Source organism: Alosa sapidissima, chromosome 22, assembly GCF_018492685.1.
Source record: "Alosa sapidissima isolate fAloSap1 chromosome 22, fAloSap1.pri, whole genome shotgun sequence".
NCBI lineage: Eukaryota > Metazoa > Chordata > Actinopteri > Clupeiformes > Clupeidae > Alosa > Alosa sapidissima.
In genome coordinates, this window is record NC_055978.1 from 15,948,281 (window position 1) to 15,962,430 (window position 14,150).

General features: G+C 41.1%; 2 protein-coding genes across 2 annotated transcripts; both read right to left on the minus strand.

The window, feature by feature from the left end:
- Nucleotides 1–1,981: 1,981 nt before the first annotated feature.
- Nucleotides 1,982–6,327, minus strand: LOC121697232 (proteoglycan 4-like). The gene is made up of 2 exons (XM_042078651.1): nucleotides 4,684–6,327; nucleotides 1,982–3,394 (listed from the first exon to the last, which is right to left on the minus strand). Exons 1-2 carry the CDS (start codon nucleotides 6,230–6,232, stop codon nucleotides 2,958–2,960), a joined length of 1,986 nt encoding a protein of 661 aa, XP_041934585.1. The 5' UTR covers nucleotides 6,233–6,327; the 3' UTR covers nucleotides 1,982–2,957.
- Nucleotides 6,328–9,895: 3,568 nt separating this feature from the next.
- Nucleotides 9,896–13,711, minus strand: LOC121697233 (general receptor for phosphoinositides 1-associated scaffold protein-like). The gene is made up of 8 exons (XM_042078652.1): nucleotides 13,445–13,711; nucleotides 13,119–13,162; nucleotides 12,950–13,004; nucleotides 12,747–12,834; nucleotides 12,479–12,572; nucleotides 11,928–11,994; nucleotides 11,530–11,596; nucleotides 9,896–11,252 (listed from the first exon to the last, which is right to left on the minus strand). Exons 1-8 carry the CDS (start codon nucleotides 13,604–13,606, stop codon nucleotides 10,834–10,836), a joined length of 996 nt encoding a protein of 331 aa, XP_041934586.1. The 5' UTR covers nucleotides 13,607–13,711; the 3' UTR covers nucleotides 9,896–10,833.
- Nucleotides 13,712–14,150: the final 439 nt, after the last annotated feature.

Consider the following 14,150-nt stretch of genomic DNA (forward strand, 5'->3'; position numbering starts at 1 on the left):
TTGATATATTAGGGCAATATATAATGCCATATATATTAGGGCAAGTTGTTATTGTTGTTGTTTATGATGTGCATTTTACGTACTTAGGTAATAACTCTGATACGGTTGGTGCCAGAAGATGGCAGTGTAGGGCATCAGCATCAGAATCATAGCCTTCTGACGCAGGTCTTATAAAGCAATTCATTTGTTGTTTTGGTGACCAATGTAGCAAATTAAAGTTCTACCTGCCTCAACTAGACTTCCGGAACTATAGACCTCGATTCTGAGGGGGGAAGAAAACAAATGATCATATAAGACCTTTAATTCTCCTTTATGGTTTAATTATGTGTTTAAAGTTATCAGATGATGGAAAGGGCAATGCAGACAGCTGCACGCAGTGGCAGAAACACACCCTAATGCGGAGCAGAACCAAACAGAGCATTGAAGATAAAGGATGACATTGATTTCTATTCAGAACGAGCAGGGGACAAAAACATCTCATTACACAGGACTGTCAACTCTATCAGCAGTGTTGAACAGTAGTTAAGAGCATCTCCGCCTATAAAATAGAAGAACGTTCCTTGTCTGTTATTTCAAATACAACAGCAGATCTACGCATATGATTTGTACTTGGTTGCATACCCAAATATAGCTGTAAACACATTTGGCTACAGCAGAAGATTCTTATCTGCTTCCGGATTATCTGATTTTTCAGTGCCAGTGTAATTCTGATTGGCACACTATTTACACATTTTCCGCAGCGTTTCGGAAAGTTTAATCACTAATTAAGTATTGCTGAAAGTTCTAGTTTGAAAAGCAGGCCTAATTTCTTTTTCTTTGTTTTTATATAATTAAATTGCAAATCTAAAAGCTCAGTTTCTTGTAATCACTGGAAGACAAATAAATACTTTGTGACATTTTAGTTTTACTGTCATTTCAAAATGTATGTGCAAAAGCTGAAGGCATCGGTGTTTGGTGTGCGAGTTCACCAACTTGGAACGACTGCAAAGGTCTGACCTTCATTTGTGGTGCGACACCCATTGGACTCACAGTATTTAAGGGCAACATTCTCAACCAAGCAATTTTGAGTGTATTCTCTTGTTTGTATATGCACAAATAGGATATATCTTCCTCTGAGAAGGAGCCGTGCCAGTTTCTGTCAGCAGCACATGTTTCATTGCAACCGCTAGGTGGGTGGTAGTAAGAGATAAGAGGTGTCAGAGCCACTTCCTGCTGCAGTTTTTTCCATCTGTGGTTTTATTTTCACATACCCCAAACAAGATTTAAGTTTTTTATCATCTTCATCACATACTTGTTTTTAATTGATTGGTAATTGATGCCACTTATCGTAATCTATAGTTATTTGGCACAAAAGGATTGACACATTCAACATAACTCAGGCAAGTCATCTTGTTGCTATGACTGAGCTAGGTTATATCAACATGCAGTGTCAAGTTTATGTGGAATTAAATTGACTTTACATGTTATTGACATAACTCCATCAAAGCAACAAGATGACATGGGATATTTTGAGTGTGTTCATCTTGTTTTTTAGAGTGACGTCAACATATTATTACAGCCTAAGCATGCAAGTAGAGACATCTTTTGTAAGACTGTGTGTGTTGTAATCAAAGGTGTTGACACTGAAGTACGATGGTCCTCAGTGTATTTCCATGTCTCCATTAAGGAAGCACTGTGTATGGGAGTAAATAATTATTAAGGTTGTGTATAAGTAGTTTAAGTAACATTAGTTTATAATTCAAATATTGTTATTTGATTATTTAGAGGTTTGATTATGGAATTTCCCATTAATGGCAGATTATAAACCAGTTCTAGATAAGTAGACTAGAAAGGAAATTCAGGAAGCAGCCAAAGGCAAAGAAGGACATCTAGTGGCTCAACACCGTAGAAAATCAGCGGAATATCTACTTACTGTAACCATTTTGTATCCTAAAGCAAAACATACAACATCAAAGTTTGCATTTATTGTGTGGCACAACAATCACATGTAAAACACTAGCATTTACTAGAAACATCACAGTGAAAATAATACATTGTCCCAACATAGTGAACAGGTAATAAAACAAAAGCCTATGAGGTAAGATGATATAATGATACACTGTTATTACATACCATGTCCAAATGGTTGCTATAGTAAACAGTAGAGCAAGTAGATCTAAAAAAAGATCTAAATCTAATAAAAGTCAGATCAAAGACCACATTCATTTCCAGCCTAAACAACAACGTCATACAGCTGAGACACCAGTTTGTGGCACCTAGAATGTTGCTTTTGCTTCTGTCTTCAGTGAGTTGAATATATAATCTCAGAATGTACAACTTATCTAACTGATTAAAGGTGGTAAGACATAGGAAAGTAAAATTGGGCGCAAGCTTAAAAACATAGGAAAAGTAAACATTTAACATTGAGAACATGATGAGTGAGATTGTATGATGCTAAATTACTTGAGTTGTGTTTTGATTCATGAGTTTGGGCCCTAATTTAAATGACAGGCAAAGATATTCAATGAGCAAAGTGTCTCATACATGAATTAACACCATTGTGTGATGTGCTTCAGTTAGACATAGACTTTGTACTTTGCATCTAAAAACAAGGAAGTTAGGGAAATAGCACACTGAGGTAGGCCATGTGACCCGAATATCTGTTTACAACCCTTGCTGCAAAAGAAAAAAAGATGATTAAAAAAGCAAAATAACTTTAAGTATGAAACATCAACATATAGGACAAAGCACACAGCCTCCAGAAAAAAAGGAAAGTGCAGTGTTCATATAAAAATATGAGATTTTGTACTTGGCCCACCATTTAAATTAGGCCCTGTTGTTTGTCAATAGGACAATGTTACATAGCACTGATGATAAATGAATGATGATGAATGATTTGCTCAATAGTCACACATGATGAATACGTTCTGATCTGTTCCTAATCATGTCACTATTGCTTCCATCTCTTTCTCTCTAACCTAGAAACTCATCATGGACTCAAACTCGTCAATTCTCTGTTTGGTGTTCCCTTTCTTGATCTTTCTGTAACAAACCGTGTTGTACTTTTTGTTGGCTGGTTGGCCGTCGGTGGAGGCAATCTCCCCTAGCGACTGGGTGCTCTGTGAGCTCTGCGCTCCGTTTTCGCGCTGTGCATCATTGCCACACTCTTCGTGGTCTTCTCTCTCCACAAACTCCAGCTCTGCTTCCTCCTTGTCGCTCCTGTCTTCCTCTGGCACAGGTTTGTCACGCTGCTCACCGATTGGCTGAGGTTTGCCATACTGCCCAGGGATTGGCTGCCCACTTGGTTGCTCTTCCCTGTTCACCTTCAGCGCATCTGTGCGGGGTTTGTCTGCCGACGAGGCCTCCTTACCCTTCTGCTCCATTGATGTTACTTCCTGGCCCACGGCTGCAAAGTCTGTAAAGAAAGAGAGAAAGAGATAGATACAGTAGATAGATAGATAGATAGATAGATAGATCGATAGATGACCAACATGGACAAATTAACATACAGTCAGATGAACGTATGTGCATACATACATACAAAGAGACAGGCAGACAGAAACAGACAAGCAAGCAAACAGCACAAAATGGAAGGCAAAAAATAGAGAATCAGAGATGTAAACAGACAGTCAAGGAGACTGGTCAAGCTTACTTAATCTCTTATTTAGTGCATTCATGCCATGCTGGGCGTGAACAGCTTGGTAGAATTCAGTCCTGGGATAACTCTAATTGCTTTCCTGAAACACTCCAAAGAAGTGCTTTCATAAACTCTGGTATGATTTTGGTCCAGAATAATGGCTGGCAAGCACTGTTCGGCACAATTGTGGAATTTTAATTTAATTAGAATTAGTGGACGGTGTCCAGCATAACACAATATAAATCATGAAACAATGTGAATAACAACAGACTTAAAGGATTGGGATTTTGAGTTTCTGTGCACAGAGACTTAAAGGTTATATATAATCTACACCAAATATGTGATCTGCATAATGCCTGATATTGCACATTTGAATGCATTCCTGTAAAGCCTGATTATTCAACTGAGATCAGCAACAGTAATCTGCATTTAGTCAATGTGACCAATGTCCACATATACATTACGTGCTTTATCACCAGAAAACTGAATGCCAGAAACATGGCACGCATACACGCACACGCACACACACACACACACACACACACACACACACACACACACACACACACACACACTCTCTCTCACACACACACACACAAACACACACGTGTCAAAGCACAAATCCCTTTGACGTCTGTTTTAGTCAACCTGAGAAACAGGGGGCTACACTCTGGAAAGCACTGCAGTATCCTAACTCTGAAATGAAACTAATGACGGGTCTGAGTCTGCACTTCTGCAAAACAAGAACATGTCTGATATAATGTTATTTTTAAACAAGAAAACATTTCTTACAAACAACATCTGTCTAAAGGCCATTCAATGTCATTAAATTATATTTTTGGTAAAAAAGTCACCTTAAAAATAGTAACTATACTGCATTTTACAGTAAACAACAGAGTTTTTATTACTGCACAGTTTTTATTACAGGTACTCTAATGTGAATGACTATGTGTCACCTAACTAATGTAAGATAAAGTATGGCAAAGTGACTGGTATTTAGCAGACTATATGTATATATGTATATGTATGGCTGTGTAATAAGGCGGAGATGTGACTATGATGATTACCTGGTGCTTTGAGACCCGAGTTGGGGCTCTCAGGCGTTGCATGCAAGCTGGCTGGAGGGAGCACGCCTGGCTCTGGAGCAGGGGCCTGAGGAGCAGGGGCAGGGGGCTGGTCACCTGGCTGCTCGTCCTGGTGTAGAGTGGTGGTGGCGGTGGCGGCGGTGGTGGTGGTGGTGGGTGCCTGCCCTGGAGGCTCCTCCGGGCTGTGGGAGTCTGGCTCTGTGGAGGACACTGACTGTTGCTCGGTGCTGGGTGTTCCCTTGCTGTCCTCGGGTGACACAGCCTCTCTGTCTGCCCGCTCCAGGGCTGGGGCTGGGGCTGGGGGCGCTGTGTCCCCCCCCTCTGGTTCATCGGAGGCTGGGCTGTCCTGCTGGTCCTGGCTGTGGTCCTGCGGAGCGGTGGGTAGGCCAACTGGGGAGGAGCTGGCCTCTGGCTCTGGTTCTCGCTCTTGTTCTGGCTCTGGCTCTGGCTCTGTATGTACTGGGTCAGACTCACACGGAGAGACGTGGGTCATCGAATTTGTCTGTAAGGGACTGCTGCTGTCCTCTTCCTCCAGAATTGTTTCCATCATTTGGGGCGCAGGTGACAAATTGAAATCCCCTGTCTGGAGCTTTGCAGATTCACCTTCAGGTTGTTCTGTGCTGGACACATCTGTCAATGGATTGCAAGTGTCGCCTTCTTCCACATCTTCTCCACCAGGTGATGGGGAAACGGTTGCACTCATTTCACCCAGCTCAGGCTGTGATATTCTTAAGTCCATCATCTGATCAGCCATCTCATGCTGTTGCCCTGAGGCTGGGCTGGTGGTGTCATGGAGGATGTTTTCTTGAGGCAAATCACTGGTGTGATTAAGGACTGCTGTAGGGGTTTTTGACTCAATCTGTGGTACTTTGCTGAACTCTGTGGTTGGAACTTCTTTCTCCATCAAGACTGACTCAGTGGCAGGGCCTTCCTCTTTGTGTGATGTTTCTGGACCACTCAACAAGCGAAGGTCATGATCACCTTTGTCTATGTCTTCAGAGGTTGCACTAGTGATTGTCTGTGGGGACGGTTTTTGGGGAGAGCTGTCATCTCGAACTTCACTACTGTCGTTTCTAATCTTTTCATGCTCTTCCTGAGTCGAGCTGAGATGGTGCACAGCGATCGTGTCTTCTGAAGGTTTGAGGTTTGAGCTGTCTTGAGCAGTCTCATGGTTGTCTTTAACAGTCACATCGTCAGCTAAGATTTCTGTGAGATTGTGGTCAGACACTGAGACCTCAGACTGACCATTCTCCGGAGGTTCCTTCTCAGTTTGTGAGTCAGACTGACATTTGTCACCATCTCCGTCCACAGAGCAGGGGTTCTTGTCACCACACTGGATCAGCAACACATCCTCAAGTTCATTCTCGTCCTCGTCATCCTCCAGAATGGATGCTGTCGCTTCCAGAATATTCTCAAGGCTTAAGATGTCGCTGATACCTCCTATAAACTGCTCAACACATGAAGAAATAGTGGACCCTCCGTTGTTTTCTGACCCTTCCAATTTCTCTGTGCGATTCCACAGGTACTCCATAGCAACCTCTGATAATGTAGCACTCTGTGAGCACAAATTGATGCTGTTATTTTATACCTCTCTATTTCCTCTCCTCTCCTCTCCTTCCCAGGAAAAAAAACTCAGACTTCAAATTCAGCTTGCAGTCTCTGTGGTCAGTGTGATACTTTTCAGCTAATCTGTCCACTTAGGCATCCAATTAAAACCTCTGTTGAGGGCGGTTCGACACAAAGACACATCCTCCTCGAGAGCCCACTGAAAGCCCTTATAGAAAGTGCCAGCTTCATCACGTTTTGTTTTTATAGGGATTAGCATAGAGCCTATTTTCCATAACTACCCTGTTCCCTGGCCAGGACAGAAAGAGCTGATTGTGCTTAATGCCTTAAGCTGCAATGCCTGACCAGTGTGTGGGTCCACCTAGCCTCACCGAGCCGCGATGGGATTAGTGTTCTCTGGTAAAGGGCAGGCAGTCTGTCTGGCTGACCCAAACAACACGTTAGAAAGCAGGTGAGAACTGAGACTATGGCTCTCTAAATCTTTGTCACATGTTAGTTCATATGGTTATTTAACATACACACAGTGTGATGTAATTACATAATGTACATTACCTCATGCGTTCTTCATGACACAGGCTCATTCTATGGCTCAATCATTTCACAGCACAAAACAATTGTAGTTTGTATTTGTGGTGATTATTATGTTTTCCCAGTGTTAACATTATTGGTTTGTGTCATTGCATCTTCATATACCTGACTTTTTTATGGCATACAATATGCAGGGGTCACATAAGGTTTTAAATTCTTGCCAGTACTACTACCACAACCTCCATCAAGTTTACACTCCTCCTCTGGACATCAGCAGGGTTGCCAGATTTTTACTTCAGCTTGGAGTTTGTTACAAAGTACTGTATATGTATGAGTTTTTTATGTGCATGTGAGGTAAAAATAGAGTATGTTCAATGTAAAGTCGTATGTGTATGCATGTTTTATGCCCGATTAATTTATTTATTTGGAGAACATTCATCAGGACCTCACTCTTTCAGTCTCACTTCCTCTTTCCCTGCCTTCTTTGGAAGGTCCCTCTGCCTCCCCTCTACTACTGATACCAATTTTGAAATTTGATGATTTCAAAAACCGATAAATGATAAATCAGCAGAGCCGGACAGTAACAGAGTACATTTACTTGAGTACAGTATTTGAGTACAATTTTGAGGGATCTGTACTTTACTCGAGTATCATTTTTGGAGAGTACTCATGACTTTACTCAAGTACATTTGAGCGGCAAATATTGTAGGCCTACTCTTTACTCCACTACATTTCTATCCATAACCGTGAGTACCCATTACTACTTCTAAAAAAAAAGGAAAAAAGAAAAATCTCGGAAACCCTCAATTTGTTGTTTCCCTCTCAAACGTGATTGGATTGTGCAGGCGCCACTGATTGGGACAGCATATCAGCAATCACCTTCAGCTTTCCGCCAAAGTGAACTCCATGGTCAGATTTAGATAAGAGACGAAACCATGGACGAAACAATGGATGAAGACGCAGCAGGTCTGCTGTAAATGTAAGCACTGTGGCAGTAGTAATGCAATATTTAGTAAATGTAGGCTACTCTTGTACTCTTGATACTCAAGTACTTTTAAAAACAAGTACTTCAGTACTTTTACTTAAGTAGACATCTGACTGTTGTACTTTTACTTGTACTTGAGTAAAATTTAGCAAAGGGTATCTGTACTTTTACTCAAGTAATGAAGCTGTGTACTCTGTCCGCCTCTGTAAATCAGCCGATATTCATTTTTAACAAACACAATGTAAAAATGTACTCCTAGTGTATTGAAAAGTTCTGATCAAGACATCAGCACATTGTGTCTAACTATCTGGTATCAAAATGAAAAGCTCTTATACGATAAATTATGAAATAATTATTATGAATAATAGCGTCAGGTCTTTGTTCTTATCTGTGATAAACACCATTGCCACGATAACTTTCAAGGTATTTTATTTTGTGCTTTATACTGGTATTTTTGGTGCTTTTCACACACCGTTAACAGCATTAAACAGTGCGATTCTTTTGAAAATGACAAGGAAAACTGCATAATATAACGTCCATACTCTCATATGACTTAAAGGAGCCGTATGTAAGAAAAATATTTCAATTAATCATAAAATGGCCCTGATATTTCACTAGACATGAAGAAATCATGTTCATTTCAAATACTTATATCAGTGACAACAGTAGTCCGGCCAGGATATTGTCATTTAAAAAGTGAAGTTGCAGCCCTCAACTGATGTTGATGTTGTGTTTTGTCATGTCATGTTGTGTTTTGGCCTGATGCGCCACCCTCCACCTATCTACTAATCACGAAGTCAGTAGTGTTTCGCCATCCGGGTTGGCAACCTCGAGTCAGGGGGGAGGGGGAGGGGATACACCGCTCTTCAGTATTTTGAAAGTGATTGCAGTACCAGTTTTGGCCACAATCTTACATATGGTTCCTTTAAGGCTCGCCTGCGTTGCCTCTGTGGAATGGCTTCGCATGTTCATTTTGATGTGGGCACCCATGTTAATAGGTTACAGCAGCCACAGTGCCTCTGCCATATCCACATCTCAGGCACAGCTTGAACCGTGCTGTAACCACAACCCAGAAAATAGAAGGGACGCCAATTTTTTCCACTTATTGCGAGCGGTTCTGTGCAGAAATACCCTGGAAAGACCAGTTGATCATTTGTGTTTAAAAGGAGAAGTGGAGGCTACATGTCACACATTGGCCAAAATGAATATCAGTAGGCTATTTGGCTTTCCTTTACTTAATTTTAAAATAGTTATCAGTCATTATAGACTAGGCTATAGACTATACACTGATAGATCGGCAAATAGCCATCGGCCGATGGGCTCTAATATTTATCAATTTATGTTTGATGTAAATTTTGTCTATATCCTTTGAATTTTTTATCATTTGAAATATGATAATGAGCTGAACCATGTTTAGTTTTACTAACAGAATAATAAAATAGCCTCACCCTACTCATTTTAAAATAATTCAGTAGCCTAGGCTAGTTCAGGTTCAGGAAGCAACCTGTCCTTCCTGGTTCACTTCTAACTCTTAGTGTAAAATGTCCTTAAACAGAACCTAATAATTTGGCAATGATCAAAGTGATCACATCTCAAGTGGTTCATATCAATGGTGAGACATCAATCTGTTTTCTGTTGTATTGTTTTTGCTGTATGTAACTGGTGTCACATATCATGATTTACACTTCGAAACTCCGAATTTCACATAGCCCACTGTCCCCAAATAAGTGTAAAAATATGGTTCTCTCAAAATATGTTCTCAGTAAACAGCTGCAGGATTTCTATTGGTGTAGAAAGAGTTAGGGTTAGTGTTTTACACACCACCAATTAACTATTTTATACAGCACTGCTTTTCGATAACTGTAGTAGTGTGTAGGCGTGTTGCTGAGCTGAGCTAAGCTAATTGTGTGTGGAATGAGAATAAGCAGAGTCACTTCCCTTTTTATAGTCGAGCATATGATAGCTAGCCAGGCCTTTCCTGCTGATGACATCTCTGCCGCTTCTTGGGTAAGCAGAAGCATCAACGCAGATAAGAGACGTCAGCACCACAGTGTGAGCAAGGGAAGTTGCTAAAAAACCCATGGCGTGTGAAGAAAGGACATAGTCAAAAAGGTGTCAGATGGACTGTTTTAATTAAACTAGTGTGCAGACATGAGAGGACATATAAATAAAATTAAATAATAGAATAAATTACAACAAAGACAGTAGGCTATTTTAGGATGACTGACTGACTTACAATAACAATTCAGTATTTACAACTTGACCATAAAAAGAAATGGTGTGAAAACTACTATGAGCTATGAAAATAACCAGTCTACTTTGGAAAACACTCTGCAGGAGCAATGATTTTAGGAACACAATATTTACATGTCTCAGCTAATGCTTCATAATTTGATGTCTCAGAGCCCAGGCATCAGAGTATGACAAGCTTCAGAAGACACGCCATAAAGACAGACAGCAGACAGTATCACTACAGGCTACACCAGGCATGTAACTGAAGCGTTCGGTTTGCCGAGCGTAAGCTGCAACAATTACCTTCCACTATAATCAGTGGAACTGGCTACACCAGACGTAACGGCGGTGCGTACATTCAGAAATATTAGACCAGTCTTATAAAACTGTTTTTACGCTCCACAAACAGTGTAGCATGGCAGTAAGATAATGTATCACATGTGTTCATATTAATTTCCCAAAGAACACATACATTTGATATGTGGTTTTCTTGCCGTGGCTCATCTGGTAGGCCTACTTGGTGCCAGACAACAACACCCAGATCATGCATCAGTAGAGTAGACATGCTTTTAAGAATGTAGTTGTTACACAGTATAATCAACCAGTTATCTCTTTATGAGTTGATTTCAACACTATTCTGAGTTTACATGGTCCCATTTCATTAAGTGTTAAAACGAATTTAAAGGCTAGAGCTTGTTACTGTCTTCAAATCAAAATTGTGTCATTTAACACCTTCCGTGTTAAAAATAACTCTTAATTTATGGAGTTTTAGCAAAAGTGAACTTTACAGTGTAGAATAAACATAGATGTTTGAGTCCTTGTCATACATCCACCTTGACCCCTTCCTCTGCCACAGAACCCTGAGAGTTTGAAAAGAGACCGGTGAACCGGTTCCGGCCACCACCCTGCTTGGCTCGTCGTTTTGAAGGGCTTCTGTAGAAGGACACTTGGGTGGAGAGTTCCGAGGAACTCAAGCACAGTGGAGAGGGAGCGTCGAGGTGTGACAGGTGGGCTGAATCCAAGAATGTGAACGAATGCCGGTTCTCTCCATTGGATGGGACAGCAGCGAGCGGACTGAAGGAGAGGTCCTCCAACACCGAACACAGGGAGCTGGCGTCTGTGCTTCCCCATGCACTCAATCGGCTTCCACTGCTGCTGCTTCGGCAAGAGCTGCCATCGTCCCCAGGTAAGGAGGACAGGGACAGCTGGGACTCCCCAAGCAGACGATTCCCCAGCTTTTCTGAGGGCGGAACGCAAAGGTTACCAATTGTTTATTTTTTTTCTGAAGGAGTGTAAACACACAACAATGAATAAAGAGGCAATTTCCCCCTCCCCCACCACCTCCTTCCTCGCCTCTCACATGCCTGACCTCAGAAGTGTTTTCCGAGAAGAGAAAGGGCACTAAAGCAAGCTCAAAAAAAAATCCACCCTCCCCCGGTGTTCTTCTGAGACAAGACAGGATGTGTGTTGCGGTGTGATGGTTGGAGGCTTGCAGAATAGCTCAGAAGTTCCCTCACCTCCAGTTAATTGTTCTTCCCTCGAAGCCAGCACGTAGAACTCAGTTGACTTTTCTTTTAGACAACACTGTGGTTAACACATTTTGAGGTTGATAGAAAACGGTAAGGGTAAGGTCACTTTAGGTTATCAACACAAACAGTGCTCTCAAATCACATGAGGATATGCCAACTTTTGGGGAAATTAGATTATTTGCAGTCTACCCAGACTTAGATTAGTGTAAAAAACATTGGTGTGTTCCTTTAAGTGGAGCACCTAATCACTTTTCAGGTCTCAAATTAAAACAAAATGTGAAAACAGAAAAAAATAAACTTCATTTACTAAAAGAATTGTTTCAACACTGGTGACACATACATGACTAATAGGCAAAAAAGAGGTAGTAAGGAGAAGGGTTATGCACCTTCAGCTGCCATAATCTCCTCTTCAACTCCAGTTGCTTAGCCATGACTGCACTAACTGTTTCCAACCTGGAATATAATCCAACAAAGAAAGATGTAGCCCAACATTAGCACAAAATGTCAGGGAATTCAGGTGTAAAGTTGAAAAAGTTTGGAAACACTTTATTCTACACCATGGTTACTATACTATCAAAACACCATGAAGTACAGTGTGTGTTATTTAGAGGAAATGTCTAAGAGCACAATACTTTTAACATTGAGGTGTGATGTATGTTTATGTACACTTGTGAACACATCTGAATATTGTACCTTGAGGTTTTAAAAATTACTTATTTTCCAGGTGAACTAGTGCTATTTTATGTTAGTTTACAGTTGTACACAGTTGTAACTTGTCGATATGACATGTCGATGTGACATGTCCCCAATCCTTATTATACAAAGAGCAAATTGACGTCTAATGCTGGAAGCTTTTACAAGGATGTAAACGTTTGCAGTATACGTCAAATAGTCCCCGAAAATCACCCTGCTTGTGTTGCTGTGGTAAGCATCTCACCTGATGCTGAGACCAGAATTCAGAATGGTGTCAGTGATATGCTGATGAGGGAATTCTGTTATACACACATCATTTACCGACACAAGGACATCCCCTGTGAGATGGAGGCAGGTAGACAGAGACAAAAGTGAAAGAGAGAGAACGAGGGAGAGAGAGAGATAGAAATGCTGGGTTTAAGCAGATTGTGGAGATAAGATATCCTGTTTTCATGCGAGTTTATGCCACAAGAAATTCAGAAGGTCATAGATGTCATGATGAAGACGCTCACCAGGTTTCATGCCAGCTTTCTCAGCTGGGCTGTCTGGGCTCACACAACTCACAGACACTCTCAAGTCCTCTGCAGGGCTGTCGTTACACTAGAGAGACAGAGAGACCGAGTTAGACCATCAGCCACCATCCAAACAAAATGATCACAATGAACACAGAACACACTGAATTTCAATTGATAAATTACATTTCAATGGAGCTTACCATAATTTCAAACCCAAACGTTTCATCATCTTCTTTTTCCAATACAAGAGATCTTCTGTACAATACATGTATGAGTGAGGACATGTCATCTTAACACATATAAATGTCATTAGGTTTGACAAGTGCTTTGAAACATGTTTATACATACATAGGGAACACAGTTCCTTACCGTAATGTGGCAGGGCAACCTAGTGGCGGTTCTGACTGATTAACCTATAAAAAGAAAAAAGACATTCTCATCTATATGTACAAAACACGTCAGTCATAATGGAATTACGTCCCTTCGAACTCTAATAGAGACAACTTTTTAAAACCCCTCGATTTTTATACACTAACCCTTTAAAAAGAGGGACAACTTTGAACCAAATCATAATATGATATGAAGACAAAAGACTTTACCAATAAGAATTAGAAAGTGACATCTTAACATAAGCCTATTTTCAAGGCTTACGTGCTTACATGGATTTACCCTTCTTGGTCAGATTTAAGACTCACCATCAGATCCTGACCTTGATTTGAATTCAAGTTATGATCCCCAGGGTTTGTGTATCCATGGTGTTTGTGGCGTGAGGTCAGTTTCCCCCACAGAGAGTCTCGGACACTGTTGCCCCTCCGCACCAGCTTTCTGAAGCTCTTACCAGGCTTTCTTGTCATCATTCTTCTTTGGTGTCGACTGGGAGCAGGATCAGGAACACTATGATCGAAACTTGTGTGCGAGCTGAGCTTACAGTTATGTGTGCGTCACTCAGCGGATGTTGCAGGCACTTCGAAAAGCCACAAAGTCTGGGTGCTTGGCTCTTCTCTCTGTCTCTCTCTCTTTCTCTCTCTCTCTCTCTCTCTCTCTGTCTCTCTGCCTAGGCGTATCTACGTATCTCTCTCATTTTCAGTTCCTCAAACACCAAGTCACCTTTAGTTCATGTAAATGTTCATGTAAATGTGTATTGCCACATGCTACCCTATCTTGTCTATTGCAGAATGCAACATGGTGTGTCTTTTCTCTGCACTGACAAGAGTTGGCCTACAAGACAAGAGTTGCTTTGCTTAACCTATGTCTCATAGCCTGATTAACAGGCTTTACTTTAAATGTGTGACTGTTAGCAAGAGTCCCATGAGGAAGTCCGAGACATTTTTAGTTGTAGTAGTCCTATACTTTTAGTGGTTACACCCAATGATTCAGATTAGTAGCACTAAGATGAACACT

Coding starts and splice junctions, on each gene's coding strand:
- LOC121697233 (XM_042078652.1), bottom strand. CDS start 13,606: ATGATGACAAGAAAGCCTGGTAAGAGCTTCAGAAAGCTGGTGCGGAGG. Junction 13,005..13,118: donor GGTTGCCCTGCCACATTACG/GTAAGGAACTGT, acceptor TGTATTGTACAG/AAGATCTCTTGTATTGGAAA. Junction 12,835..12,949: donor CGTTTGGGTTTGAAATTATG/GTAAGCTCCATT, acceptor CTGTCTCTCTAG/TGTAACGACAGCCCTGCAGA.
- LOC121697232 (XM_042078651.1), bottom strand. CDS start 6,232: ATGGAGTACCTGTGGAATCGCACAGAGAAATTGGAAGGGTCAGAAAAC. Junction 3,395..4,683: donor CTCGGGTCTCAAAGCACCAG/GTAATCATCATA, acceptor CTTTCTTTACAG/ACTTTGCAGCCGTGGGCCAG.